The sequence below is a fragment of the Rhynchophorus ferrugineus genome, unplaced genomic scaffold (assembly GCF_030347505.1).
Source record: "Rhynchophorus ferrugineus isolate W39M unplaced genomic scaffold, kcgeb_rfMv2 rfM10, whole genome shotgun sequence".
Classification (NCBI taxonomy): Eukaryota; Metazoa; Arthropoda; class Insecta; order Coleoptera; family Curculionidae; genus Rhynchophorus; species Rhynchophorus ferrugineus.
Window position 1 is genome coordinate 24,777,991 of NW_027472589.1, and position 14,270 is coordinate 24,792,260.

Consider the following 14,270-nt stretch of genomic DNA (forward strand, 5'->3'; position numbering starts at 1 on the left):
GTAATCGCTGAAACTAAGGTCTATTTTGAACCAATGAGAAAACGTACTACAAAAATGGTATCGAAAAGTTGAAGGGTCGCTATAATCAGTGTATCACCCTTGAAGAGAATTATGTTGAATAAAAATAACTAATTCTGCCAAAAAAAAAGTGTTTTACTATGATAGGCCGGTGACTTTTCAATTGACCAGTTTTATTTCTTATGAATATACTGAAAGATGGGTTGATTCGTGGATAGCCTCAAAATATACATCGTTATTTCGTGACATAATCTGTAAATTGCCTGAAAGATAGGAATAGGTAGCGGCTATTGTTAGACAATACACTGAATACAATACTTTATACCGATGTTTCACAATAAAGCTAAAAATTAATAAAATATCCCTTAAAACTGATGTGTAGGCCTAAATTAAATTAAAATTTTCGAATAATTAATGTTTAAGACTAAAATGTGTATTTGCGCATTTTCTAAAGTTTATATAAAAATTATTTTTCATATAATATTAAAACTCGTTTGAATGAAAACAAAAGCGTTTGTTTCTGATTAAAAAACACGTAATACTATCCCAGATGAAATATTTTAAAAATACTCAACTACTAAACGCGCTAAAAATAAAGCATTTTTTAAACGTCACCTTCAGTTGTAGTTCATTTATCGATATTTGTACTCTCCTCGCAATAGCAGACGGTTATACCTGACGATTCGCGGTCGTGCCGAGGAATCATTCATTAAAGTGTGCGGTGTATCAAAAAAAACAAAACAAAACAAAATATTTGACTGATTTATTGAGGAGTAGTCTAAAGACGAGAGTTTTCGATGATCCAGCTGTAGTAGGTCGGTACTCTGGCGTAGACGTTCGGTGTCAGAGCGCTGGTCGTTCCACATGTGTTGGTAATAAAGGAAGCGATACCTACCTGTACACCATTTACAACTAGAGAAGTACCCGAGTCACCCTGCACATAAGAAAATCAACATTATTAATAGTCAGATCTAAAGGAAAATATAGTCTATTCAACGTAACAGTGAAGACACGTCATGACGATGTATAATGCACTGTCTGTTGTAGTTTGTAAATTCGTTTTATTACCAGACAATATTTTCTGTCTCATTTTACTCTAGCTAAAAAGAGACACAATGCTGTCTGATACGTTCGAATATGTAACTGAATCCGCCCGCAAAAGTCGTTCGGTTGTCAACATTCCCCAAAACATTAGTAATTTATAGTGATTTATACAGGGCAAACATAATTTTCGCACTTGTTTGTATTTGTGCTGCTTGTTTTGATACATTTCAAATCGCTGCTTAATATCTGTGATTACCCTGATTGAAAATGCCAAAACTAAATTAACAAACAGTCGGAAATAGATCTACATGTCTAATCAATAACATCGAACAGAAACGAGATAATGGGAGCCCGTTCTTACCAGTAAAATACGAGAAGTAAGTATTGATACTATTAAATATTAAGCTAATAAAATTTTTATTGGAAATATTTTTATTGTTTTGCAGCTGCACTGAATATTAGTATGAGCACAATGACTAAAATCTCTCAAAAATATATTTTGGACTCGCTGAAAAGGAAAGGGAAAAAACGGTAAGCTGTTTTTTAGTGTAAAAATAATTTAATAAAATTATTTCAGAGATAACTCTCGTGTGTAAAGTCTTAGGGCGTAAGAAGAAAGTTAGGGGCATGCAACTCTTTGAGGGATATAACACATCCCTTCAAGCATTGTTAGGAAACGTCGGATTTAAATAGTATAAAGAAAACCCATGAAGAAGTCCAATTCAACTTCAAGATATTGCTTTTAAAAGAACACAACATATAAAAGTATATAATAAAATAATTGATATATATTATGTTTCAATTTGTGTACAGAAAACAGAAAATGATCTCAAGATGCGGTCGGCGAAGATGGCATTTAATGAATGGCTTGCAAAACATAAATTAAGTTTATCATTTTATTTAAACAGTGAAGTATTTCAAATTACTACTTGATAAATATAAATGAGATGCTTAATTATGTTTTATATAATTTAATTCTTTAAAAATAGGAAAACAGATATACATATAACTGAACAATATGGCCACAGAGGGTAACATCTTCCTCCTTATCACTGCAAATTCAATTAAATCCAATTTTTATCGGATACGGCAAATAATAAATACGAAGAACTGTTTGGATATGTAGAAAGAATTGTCTACAATAACACCCTTCAGTCTGGATGAACTCCATCAAACACACGGAAGAAGAAATTGAAAAATAGCGGAAGTGTGAACTAGTGTTAGACTGAAAATTAACAGCTTGGTTATTGACTTAAATAGTGACTCAGAAAGTGACAGTTTTCTGGATGTGAGATGATTCAATACTAACAATACCAAGACATGGTGTTGTCATGGAAACCACTAAAGCTGAGTATAACAGATCAATTGAAGTCTCGGGTCTGACACATAGATGGCGCTATCAGAATTAAATCCATATGTTTTTTAGTTAGCCCTAACTCTCAAAAGATGCGAATTTTAGCATTTTCAGTGAAGCAACTCTTGTTATTGTGGAAAAAATGGATAAAAAGGAATTTCGCGTGTTGATAAAATATTCCTTTTTGAAGGGAAAACACACAGTTGAAGCAAAAACTTGGCTGATAAAATGCGTCATCATTGCACCGTTCTGACGTTAAATTCAGATGACGTGAGTTCACTGCTACTTTGGACTGACTATAGCATGATACTTACATTGCATACACCACCAAGGGTTGTAGTCAAACAGACATGATGGTCGTTGTTGAACCTGAGGCCACAGATGGTGTTGGTTAGGGTCCTTACGTTCAATTTCTGTAGGGTGGTTGGAATAGGTCCGTCTTGCTGCAACGCATTCGAGAAAATGTATTTTTCCATCTTCTCAAAACCTATTCTGACTGACTCACCCATAATCTTCCCCAGCCCACAACAATACCACTGTGTTGGATGGAGCTATCAAATGACTGGCTAAGGACGACTGGTTCCCAATTGCTTCCAGCTGGGATGGCACTAACCAACTGAAATAACCGTGTAGTAGTAATACCAAAGTAACTTAAGGACTCTCAAGTACCAACCTGAAGAACTGCTACGTCGTAGTTCAAAGAAGCCATGGTGAAAGGTCCGCATTTGATCGTTTGGACGTTGATGCTACGCTGGGTGTCTCGACTGATATTAACTGATCCATACTGAATGGAGTACAGACTGGCATCTCTGGGCCTAAAAGGATGAAGAATCACTTAGAATAGAGCATTTTGTTATGGCAGAAGTATATATTGGGGTTTTTGTTAAATTCGATATCAGATGAAATGAGTGGGTCTACTGTTGACTTATTCTATTATATTATTAATGTAGTGGTAAGACTTTACAAATAATTGGTAAAATAATATTAACGCCATGAAATAATCAACGTATATGTTGCTCATTATATGCCATTTCTTGTAGATTATATTTCAGTGTATTATAGGTAGTGTTCTGCGAAAAAAAAAACAACTCTAAACAACTGAATTGTTTAACGTTACACGAGCGTCACTTCCAATTTTTTGATACCATTTTTGTAGTACGATTTGTCCTTTGCTTCAAAATAGGCCTCAGATTCGGCGACCACCTCTTCATTCGACGAAAATCTTCCTAAATATTCTTTTGAGATCTGAGAACAGGAAATAGTCGCTGGGTGTCAGATCTGGAGAATACGGTGGATGAGGAAGCAATTCGAAGCCCAATTTCATGGACTTTTGCCATCGTTTTCACGGACCTGTGACACAATGCATTGTCTTGGTGAAGCACTTTCTTTTTCTTCAAACGCGGCTGTTTTTTTTGCGATTTTGTCCTTCAAACGGTCCAATAACGCTATCGAATAGTCGCTGTTGATGGTTCTTTCATTTTCAAGGTAGTCAATGAAAATTATTCCATGCGCATCCCAAAACACAGACGCCATAACCCAGCTAGCTGACTGTTGCGTTTTCCCACGCTTTGGAGCGAGTTCATCGTGTGCAGTCCACTCGGATGACTGTCGATTGGACTTCGGAGTGAAATGATCGAGCCATGTTTCATCCATTGTCACATATCGACGCAAAAACTCGGGTTTACTACTCTTGATCATCTTCAAACACTGCTTCGAATCATCAACTCATCGCTGTTTTTTTTGGTTTTTAAAGTTTTTGCTTCAACTGTATTTTTCCCTTCAAAAAGCAATATTTTATCAACACGCGAAATTCCTTTTTATCCATTTTTTTCACAATAACAAAGGTTTGCTTAAAATGCTATAATTCACAAAGTAAAGATCCGATAGCTGTCAAATTTATACAGGAATCTTTTGAGGTTTAGGGTTAACTAAAAACATATGGATTTAATTCTAGTAGCTCCATCTATGTGTCAGGACGGAGCCTTTTCAATTATCTCTATATTTTTTTATTTTCTCCAAATTACGATTGTTAAAAATATTAGACATTTGTTCCATTTTATTGGCAATTTCGCTTTTTTTTGAACTAGTAAAATCTAAATATTGTTATAGGTTTACTTTGATTCAATAGAAGAATGTATAGAGAAGGCTTTACCAAATTTCATCAAGTAGGTTCAGTAGAACTTAAGTTATTATGTTAGCCTTTTTGAAGAGAATAGTTTGGAGAAAAGTGGCTTTAAAATATAGTGTTTAGCTATTACAAAACAGCTATAGGTATGATTCTAGATTGGTATATCGTCTTAAGTAAACTTGTTTTGCAAAAATAACCGAAAGCAAAGTTAAGAAAACGCAAAACAAGCCTTGAATTGTTTGAGATATGAAAATGTATAGCTTTAATAGCACTGACAAAAATTAATTAATGGATGGCCAACCATCAACAAGCTGTAAGTTTTTCAAGTTGAAGTATATTTTGTTTCAGTGAAATTCTGAATGCTTCTCATCGCTCATATTTTGAATCTACTTTATCCAAGATTCGAAGATTAATGTTCAGTAAAAATGCGGAACCACGAACCTGAATTTTGGAGGTTTCGATTGGCTGGTCATTTGTTTCACTATTACTGCTTGTACTTGCATGTATTGGAGTACAACCTGTTAAGCAGTGTTGCCATGCACGAGGATGATTTTACGCCAATAACCCGCTATTGATGGTCTTTTTGCTATAATATGTATTCAATGTTGTTCAATTTACATCGGCAATAATAGCTCCATCAATATGTGTAGTAACAATGTCACATGAGATCGTAACATACTTTGCCTTGCTGATCACACCATTTCTTGTTAGTGGAATTATTACAGTAGATCTACTTTTCGTCACCAGTCCCAATATAGTACAGATAACTCTCCTTCCTTGCCTGTAAGCAATGACAGGAATGAAACCATGATGCCGAAACAGTTCGCAATTACATTTTCAGTCGATTCGTGTGGTAGTCAGTTTTTTTCTATCTAAATCTTCACCATAGCATGAAACAGATCATTCATGATCTTCTAAGCTGTTCGAAAGTCTAATAATCCTAGCAATACATTGTCTTCGAACTTTTTTGATTCTCCATATCGTTGAAACAATTATCACTAACAAGTTCCTAAGAATGTTTGATGAGGTTGGAGAGCAGATTTCTCTACAGGCAAACTTATGAATGCAGGAAATGTTATTTTAGCTAGTAAAGTTACAAAGCTAGTTAGTTAGAAAAGCTGTTATTTTGTGTAGCATAGGCTAAAATCATCGAACTTAACAATTAAATTAAGTTGTTTAACAGTTGTTTACGTTAAAACCTTCGTGTTCACCAAGAGATATCGTTGATCAAAATACATGCACACACTTAAATACTAACATGAAAATAGAGATATTTTTGAAATCAATGAAATGATGAAGAGTGACTTAATCAACATATTCTCATCTAATAAAAATCTTAGTGGTGATGTGAAACTCTCAACTATATAAATAAAACACTTGTGATGTTACTACAATAGAAATATTTTTTTTAAAGAAAAGAAGCAAGAATTAAAGCTTGTGTGGGAACTTTGCATTTCGATATCAAAAGGAAAATATGTTTTTTTATCAAGCTTACAACTCTTGTGGAAATTTATTGACAAAAAATGTATAGTGCAGATGCAAGATTTGCAACAAAATATCCGTTTGGATTTGGTAATTAGCTGGTCCAGTAAACCGTTAAAAAGCGAGATGAAGAACCCTTATTACTAGTTTGGGCAGTTATTAAAAATGACCATAAAAAAGCTTGTCTTGAGTATAGCAAAAAATTGCGAAATATTTCTCTTGTTAAACCGGACAAGTGTTTTTTTTGTTTATCATTAAGATACCGTACGTTGAGTCGTCGCACACACAATGGGCAGCTGTCAGCACGAATCGATTGTTGAGAATGGTCCCTCCGCAGATGTGAGACAAGCTTGACCTGACGGATACCTTAAAAGAAACAATAGACGCGATAAAAGTTACCCCCGGCGACAAAGTGTTGCTACAGCTACTTACCACATATTTGAATTCTCCCTCGTGTGCATCAGTGCCGTTGACTATTCTCAAGGGGACAGCTACAACAATTAAAAATTAGTTAGACACGTTTTGTTGGTCGAAAATTATTGGACTGACAAGAACATTATTTATCTCTTGTATTTTGTAATGCTTTAATATACTTTATCGAAAATTTTTCTTGTTCGTTTCGTGTTATCAGAAGAACAGTTTAAGGGCAAATTAAAAAATAGTTGGATTTAATAAATAGTTAAATAAATCTTGTGTATTTATTTTAGGAATATGGATTTCGGTTGCTCCTGACACGCTATAAGGCCTTCAGAATCATCTCTAATATTTTTTTTTGAAATACTTTTTTAGATTTAGTTTTTTTTAAAATTATAGTTGTTATGAGGGGTCGAGAATTTCATTCTCATCGAGAACATTATTGTGAACAATATAACAGGTCAATTGAAAAGTATCCGGCCTGACACATAGATGGCGCTACTAGAATTAAATCCATATCTTTTTTAGTTAGCCCTAGCCCTCAAAAGATGCGTGTATAAATTTGACAGTTGTCGAATCATTAATTTGTGAATTATAGCATTTTGAGTGAAACTACTTTTGTTATTATGAAAAAAATGGATAGAAAGGAATTTTGCGTGTTCATAAAATACTGCTTTTTGAATGGAAAAAATAGAGTTGAAGCAAAAACTTGGCTTGATGTCGAGTTTTCGGACAGTGCCACAGGAAAATCAACCGTTAAGAATTGGTATATTAGGTTTAGACGTCGTGAAATGTGTACCGAAGACGGTGAACGCAGTGGACGTCCAAAAGGGGTTGCTACCGACGAAAACTTTTTAAAAATCCACAAAATGATTTTGAATGACCGTAAATTGAACTTTAATGAAATAGCAGACACTTTAAAGATATCAACTGAACGTGTACATCATATTATTCACAAATATTTGGGTATAAGAAAACTCTGTGTAAAGTGGGTGCCGCGCGAGCTCACTTTTGACCAAAAACAACTACGAGTTGATGATTAGGAGCAGTGTTTGAAGATGATCAAGCGTAATAAACCCAATTTTTTGTGTCGATATGTGACAATGGATGAAATATAGCTCCATCATTTCACTCCGAGGTCTAATCGACAGTCATCCGAGTGGATTGCACACAATGAACCCGCTCCAAAGCGTGGGATCACGCAACAGTTGGCTGGCAAGGTTATGGCGTCTGTATTTTGGGAGGCGCATGGAATAATTTTCATTGACTACCTTTAAAAAGGAAGGAACATCAACAGTGACTATTACATAGCGTTATTGGACCGTCTGAAGGACGAAATCGCTGAGAAATGGCCGCCTTTGAAGAAAAAGAAAGTGCTGCTTCACCAAGACAATGCACCGTGTCACAAGTCAGTGAAAACGATGGCAAATATCTATGAATTGGGTTTCGAATTGTTTCCTCATCAACCGTATTCTCCAGGTCTGGCCTCCAGCAACTTCCTGTTCTCATATCTCAAAAGAATGCTCGCTGGGAAAAATTTTTCGTCGAATGAAGAGGTGAACGCCGAAATTCAGGCCTATTTTGAAGCAAATGACAAATTGTACTACAAAAATGGTATCCGAAAAGTTTCTGTATGATGGAGATATTATATTAGACGGTTCTGACTATCTGGCCGGTCTGTTTTCTAAAGACAGAACCGCAGTGTCGCTTTCTATCGCCGTTCATCAAGTCGCCTCTTTTTTCCATTAAATAAAATGACATTTCCAAATAAATCAATAGTTTTTGTTTTCTAATCGCCTTCACAAAATATAACTCATAATCGTCAGTTTGCTGAAAACTATTACAGTTATAAGAAAATAAGCATTCATAAGCGTAATTATTCATGAAGAAGTGTAATATTCCGCAAGACGCATTAACAATTATGTGTGAGTGATATTTGACGTTTATCTACTCAACGAGAAGTTTAGATATTCGAAAAATGTTAGATAGGTTTAATCAAGCTATTGTTATTATTAGATATAATCAAGATCAAAGTTCCTCGAATGTTACTATAAAAATATCAGCTCTACACTAGTGTTAGATTGTTTTTGAAACAAGCTTTAGTTTTATATCTGACAGTTGCACTGCACCAAGATAATGAACAATGCATTTTGAATCAAAAATGTATTTTTGGTAAAAAGACCGCAGTCAGATTGATATAAACCACTGTAGATGACCCATTTTGATAAGTGATAAATCAGCTCCTAAATATACACTTTTATTGAATTCGATATGAAGACAGAAAACATTGATTTATTATATTAAGTGATTGTTAATATAATTATCGATATTATATAATTAGGATATAACGTCAGTTGTAAGTTATCGTAGATTGTAATCTATGATAAAATTAATTAAACAATTGATGATGAAAAAGAAAATTTCTTGAATTATTAGACAAATATAAGAAATTTTCTATAGAAATAATAGAAGATATTGTTTTCAGCAATCGTCAATTTCCAGCAAAATATAACAGTTGGACCCTAAGCACCTCATTATGTGGTAAAATTTTACTGAGTATACAGTTGGTACTGCATTCTAATAATACTGCGTGACATGTTCTAGTTCTAATAATTATAGTATGTAGACAGTGGATGTCTTTTGTTAGGACATACATTCGATATTAGGTTCATCAGAGCCAAATTATCGACTCCAAAGATGTTGTTTTACTTCCTCTATTAAAAAACAATCATTTGTGTCGAGTTTGAATAATTTATAAAGTTAATGGCAAGAAATAGCAACAAAAAGAAAAAGACAAATAACTATGCGCATGGACATCGTTAAAAACTACGATAAAGGGTTTTCAGATAATCACATAACTGAAAAACTTGTAATTCTTGGTGAATAATTTGTGAAACGTATACAAAAGGCATTATTTTCTCCATTCTCATTTGTTTTCGTGGGAGAAACTTTTGGAGTTTTGTTATTATGCAGGAGACTTGCCATAATTCCCATGAGGTCACTATGGAGAATTATATTCTGAATGAAAACAAGGGTTCAAGAAGTAATAAACGTCGTTCTTTTGTTTCGAAGTGAGTTAGAGAATCGAGACACCGACTAAGAATGAATTATCTCCGAATTGGGTGGTCCAATATACTCAGATTATTACTGTAGCCTTTTGGATCAGATCGATGCAAATATTTGTATCCAAACACTAGGCTTACAAAAAAATCAAGATGTAGCACCCTTTTACGCAACGTTGTTGTTCAACAAGACGTATGTTTGATTACTCCGAATTTTGGATGTCTTTATGTTAAAAAAATAGGAAGTTATATAATAGTTATATATGTTACATTATGATATAAGGGGTTTTAAATTAGTGATACAATTATAGATGGCTGTATATACAACAACTAATTGAATAAGATTTTGAATTGACTGAAGAAGCTAAACCAGTAGAGCCAGTTCTGATGTATGTCACCGGCAAGTATCCCTATTGCCGACAATGTCCAAATTATTTGAAAAACTTCTATTGAAAATAATAAAACTTCTCCTTAAACCAAACCTATATATATATTTATCAGGTTCAAAGAATCACCAATGCTATAGGAAAATCGCTAGAGAAAAATTAAAATTTGTTCTGCAAAATTTTTGGAAGTTGCTCGAGCTTTCGATGAAGTTTGGCAAGAGGGTTTAAGATTAAAAAGCTTCTTCCTGAACAGTATTCAAAAAATTCATAGTCATATATAACTGATCGATACTTCAGAGTCTATTCTATCTTGAAGAAGATACAAGCCGGTATACCACATGGAAATGTATTGAGATTGGTCCATTATCTACTGTAGATTCCGGCCTACATTCAATGAAAATGTTGTTGTTACATTTGCAGATGACGCCGTAATCCAAGTCATTAAAGATATCAACACTGAATCACGCGAAAAGTTAAAAACTACTACCGCTGAAATACAATGTTTGACAGAAAATGGACAGACTGGTTATAGTGTAGATGTTCCACCAGCAACTCTTAAAACCAGTTTGGACATATGGTGTTCAATTCTGGGGTTCTACCAGCCAAGCCAATAGAAATATCATATTACTCAAATATTCCAAAACAAGGTACTGCAAGGTATTGTTGATGCCCAATGGTACATTCGTAATGATAATCTGCATAAGGACCTGAAGGTAGATAATATTGTCAAGGACTATGGATAAAGATATGAACAGAGGCTTCATCAGCACATCAATGTTGAGGTTCTCCAGCTCTTAGATGATGCTGTCTTAGTCAGAAAATTAAAGAGTGTATAACCATTTGATTTAGCTCAGTGAAATTATTAGTAAAAATCAGTGCACATTAAAAAGAGTGACAAGTCCAAAGTGTCTCTCGTATAATGAGTATTTTGTAATTTAAATTTACATTATGATATAAGGGGTTTTAAATTAGTGATACAATTATAGATGGCTGTATATACAACAACTAATTGAATAAGATTTTGAATTGACTGAAGAAGCTAAACCAGTAGAGCCAGCTCTGATGTATGTCCCCGGCAAGTATCCCTATTGCCGACAATGTCCAAATTATTTGAAAAACTTCTATTGAAAATAATAAAACCTTTCCTTAAACCAAACCTATATATATTAATCAGGTTCAAAGAATAACCAATGTCATAGAAATATCGCTAGAGAAAAATTAAAATTTGTTCTGCAAAATTTTTAGATGTTGCTCGAGCTTTCGATGAAGTTTGGCAAGAGGGTTTAAGATTAAAAAGCTTCTTCCTGAACAGTATTCAAAAATTTCAAAGTCATATATAACTGATCGATACTTCAGAGTCTATTCTATCTTGAAGAAGATACAAGCCGGTATACTACAGGGAAATGTATTGAGATCGGTGCATTATCTACTAGAGATTCCGGCCTACATTCAATGAAAATGTTGCTACATTTGCAGATGACACTGTAATCCTAGTCATTAAAGATATCAACTTTGAATCAAGCGAAAAGTTAAAAACTACTACCGTTGAAATACAATGTTAGACAGAAAATGGACAGACTGGTTAGAGTGTAGATATTCAGCACTAATAAGCTTTTTCGTTACCAGCAACTCTTAAAACCAGTGTGGACTTATGATGTTCAGTTCTGGGATTCTACCAGCCAAACTAATAGAAATATCATAATATTCAAATATTCCAAAACAAGGTACTGCAAGGTATTGTTGATGCCCAATGGTACATTCGTAATGATAATCTGCATAAGGACCTGAAGGTAGATAATATTGTCAAGGATTATGGATAATGATATGAACAGAGGCTTCATCAGCACATCAATGTTGAGGTTCTCCAGCTCTTAGATGATGCTGTCTTAGTCAGAAAATTAAAGAGTGTATAACCATTTGATTTAGCTCAGTGAAATTATTAGTAAAAATCAGTGCACATTAAAAAGAGTGACAAGTCCAAAGTGTCTCTCGTAGAATGAGTATTTTGTAATTTAAAATCGTAGCAAATTAGGATAAAAACATATATATTATTAGTGTTAATTTATTAAATCGCTATAATAAATAATAAAAAATAAAGCCCAGTTAAAGATATGTGGGATACGAGATACAGCTCATCATTGTTAACTACCAATTTGTTTCGGTCATTAGCATATACCACAGTCAATGTTATAAAGAAGTTGGCAAATATAAAAATTCTTTGTTGTTTAAATTTTTCTAAATCCTTGATAACAATTGTCATGCCGAATATTTGCGTACTGTAAATACGTCTAATATTGCACAATTTGCATTTAACAGATAAGAGATTTCAAAGAAACACTTTCCTTTCTTGTTAATATCTAATTTGACTTACTCGGTTTCACAAACAACAAATAAAACAACACCAACGGTCTTAAAGGTTACTAGAAGAATTACCTGTACAAGCCCCGATGAAAACTGCTAAAATGATAAGGTTTTTCATGATCAAAATCAGCACTGATTAAGGCGACGTCTGAATACCGGTCCGTCTTAACGAGCTCACTATTTATCCAAAGTTTTATCTAAGGAATGAAGGTCGTACTTCGCATTATGAGCGGCCGCGTCATGCTGATTTATCGTATGTTAATACCCTTAAGTTGGCGGAGATTAACAACAAAAACAATCGATTGCTTTCTCATCGTTATCTGTAGTGGATTCCGATCAAAAATCGTAGTGAGCGTTGATTAATTGAAATTATTCGATTGATATTTATCAATGGCAATTCATCAATATTAGTCTTAAAGTGCCATGGCGTATTAATTAATTATGAAGAAACAAACAGTAATGTAAAATGAACTTATTCAATGTTTTTTTTTCGTTTTTTTTTGATGTCGCTAGTTGATAATTGAGACAGAGTGGTTATTCTGAACTCATACATTGTTGCTCTTTGCTATACTAAGCGATTTACCAAGTATCTGTTGCATTGCTGAGGGCAAATTCGTTTTTCAGGTCTTCTGTGTGGTTCAGTCAGATGTATAAAGTGCTTGGTCTTTTAAAAAATGTATTAACTGTATTGTTACTAGTCGTTGTTGGCTAACCTACAATGTATCTATTGTCTATTACACTAACTTAAATCTAGGTATATATCTACAACTGTTCAAACTACCGAGAAGTGTAGACGTACTTTTCAGAAAGCTCTGTTGTAGAAAAAACATCTGAGTTACTATTGGTATCGTAAAAGTACCGATCATAAAAGTGAAAACCTATATTAACCATTATAGGACGAGAACGTGATTTAAAACGTAAACTATTGAACGTGAAATTTAACATTTATTTTTTATAAGCAAGGCAAGCAAGCTCTACCTTCTAGGAATTTTATTTCTTATTTTCGGAACGGTAAATCGGGGGAGTAAAATATGACGCGCGTAAAAAAAATTAAATTAAACCTTATGTTCCTAACTATGAAGAAATTTAACATATCATCATCCCCATCTTGTGTTTCTTGCATTGAAATCACCATCAATTATAAATTTTTCTCCTAAATTATTTAGGACATTCAAATAATGTTCTTTCTTTTGATTGTATAATAGATTGCAGCTAATGTAACCCTATATCTGCTTGATTTAACAGTTTCTTCTCTTACCCGATTTTCCATTAAACTGAGTTTGAACAAACTCCATTAGATAGAACGAAGAAGAAATTGACAAATAGAGGAAGTGTTTCTATCTCTAGAAGTAGAGCTAGATTAGAAATTAACAATTTGGTAATTGATCTGAATAGTTATTCCAATAGTGACAGTCACAGTGATTGAATGAAACCTTTTTGTTGTGGGTTTGTAATCTAATGTTGACGCTTACCAACACAGGGTGATATTTTAATTTAAAGGAAATAAGAAGTAAAAGTAAAAAGTGATATGCTCTCTAATAAAAGCAAAGTACATTACTTAGATATGCAATTGTTAATTGAGAAGATTAGGCCTCCAGCGGATACCATTGCATAAAGAAACGCCCAGAATTTTACTTCATAGGTGGCATGGAAAATAATTTAAGTTCTTCAATAATATATGCATTAGGTGCGCTATAATGTTAAAATATATTACATTTTATAACGTAATTTTTGTTTCATTATTGTATTTACATTAGTATTTGGTGATGTCGGAGTCAATATAAACATTTAAATTTGATTTGATATATATTTATACATTAAATATATTTATTTCTCATCCAAAAAAATAGTGATATGAAAATGTTTTAAAATTTATTATTATGAACCGTCACTTTTAGTGATCATTTTATTTATAGATATCTATACTATACTTGTAATGTCAGGCCATTGTATGTGATAGTTCATGGTCTTGGGAAGAAATTATTCATTGAAACATGCGGTATATAAAAAAAACTAACAAA

General features: G+C 33.5%; 1 protein-coding gene across 1 annotated transcript; it reads right to left on the reverse strand.

The window, feature by feature from the left end:
* Nucleotides 1-766: 766 nt before the first annotated feature.
* LOC143203891 (chymotrypsin-2) lies at nt 767-12,462 on the reverse strand. The gene is made up of 7 exons (XM_076416204.1): nt 12,322-12,462; nt 6,459-6,517; nt 6,295-6,392; nt 3,090-3,231; nt 2,922-3,032; nt 2,731-2,859; nt 767-952 (listed from the first exon to the last, which is right to left on the reverse strand). Exons 1-7 carry the CDS (start codon nt 12,365-12,367, stop codon nt 797-799), a joined length of 741 nt encoding a protein of 246 aa, XP_076272319.1. The 5' UTR covers nt 12,368-12,462; the 3' UTR covers nt 767-796.
* Nucleotides 12,463-14,270: the final 1,808 nt, after the last annotated feature.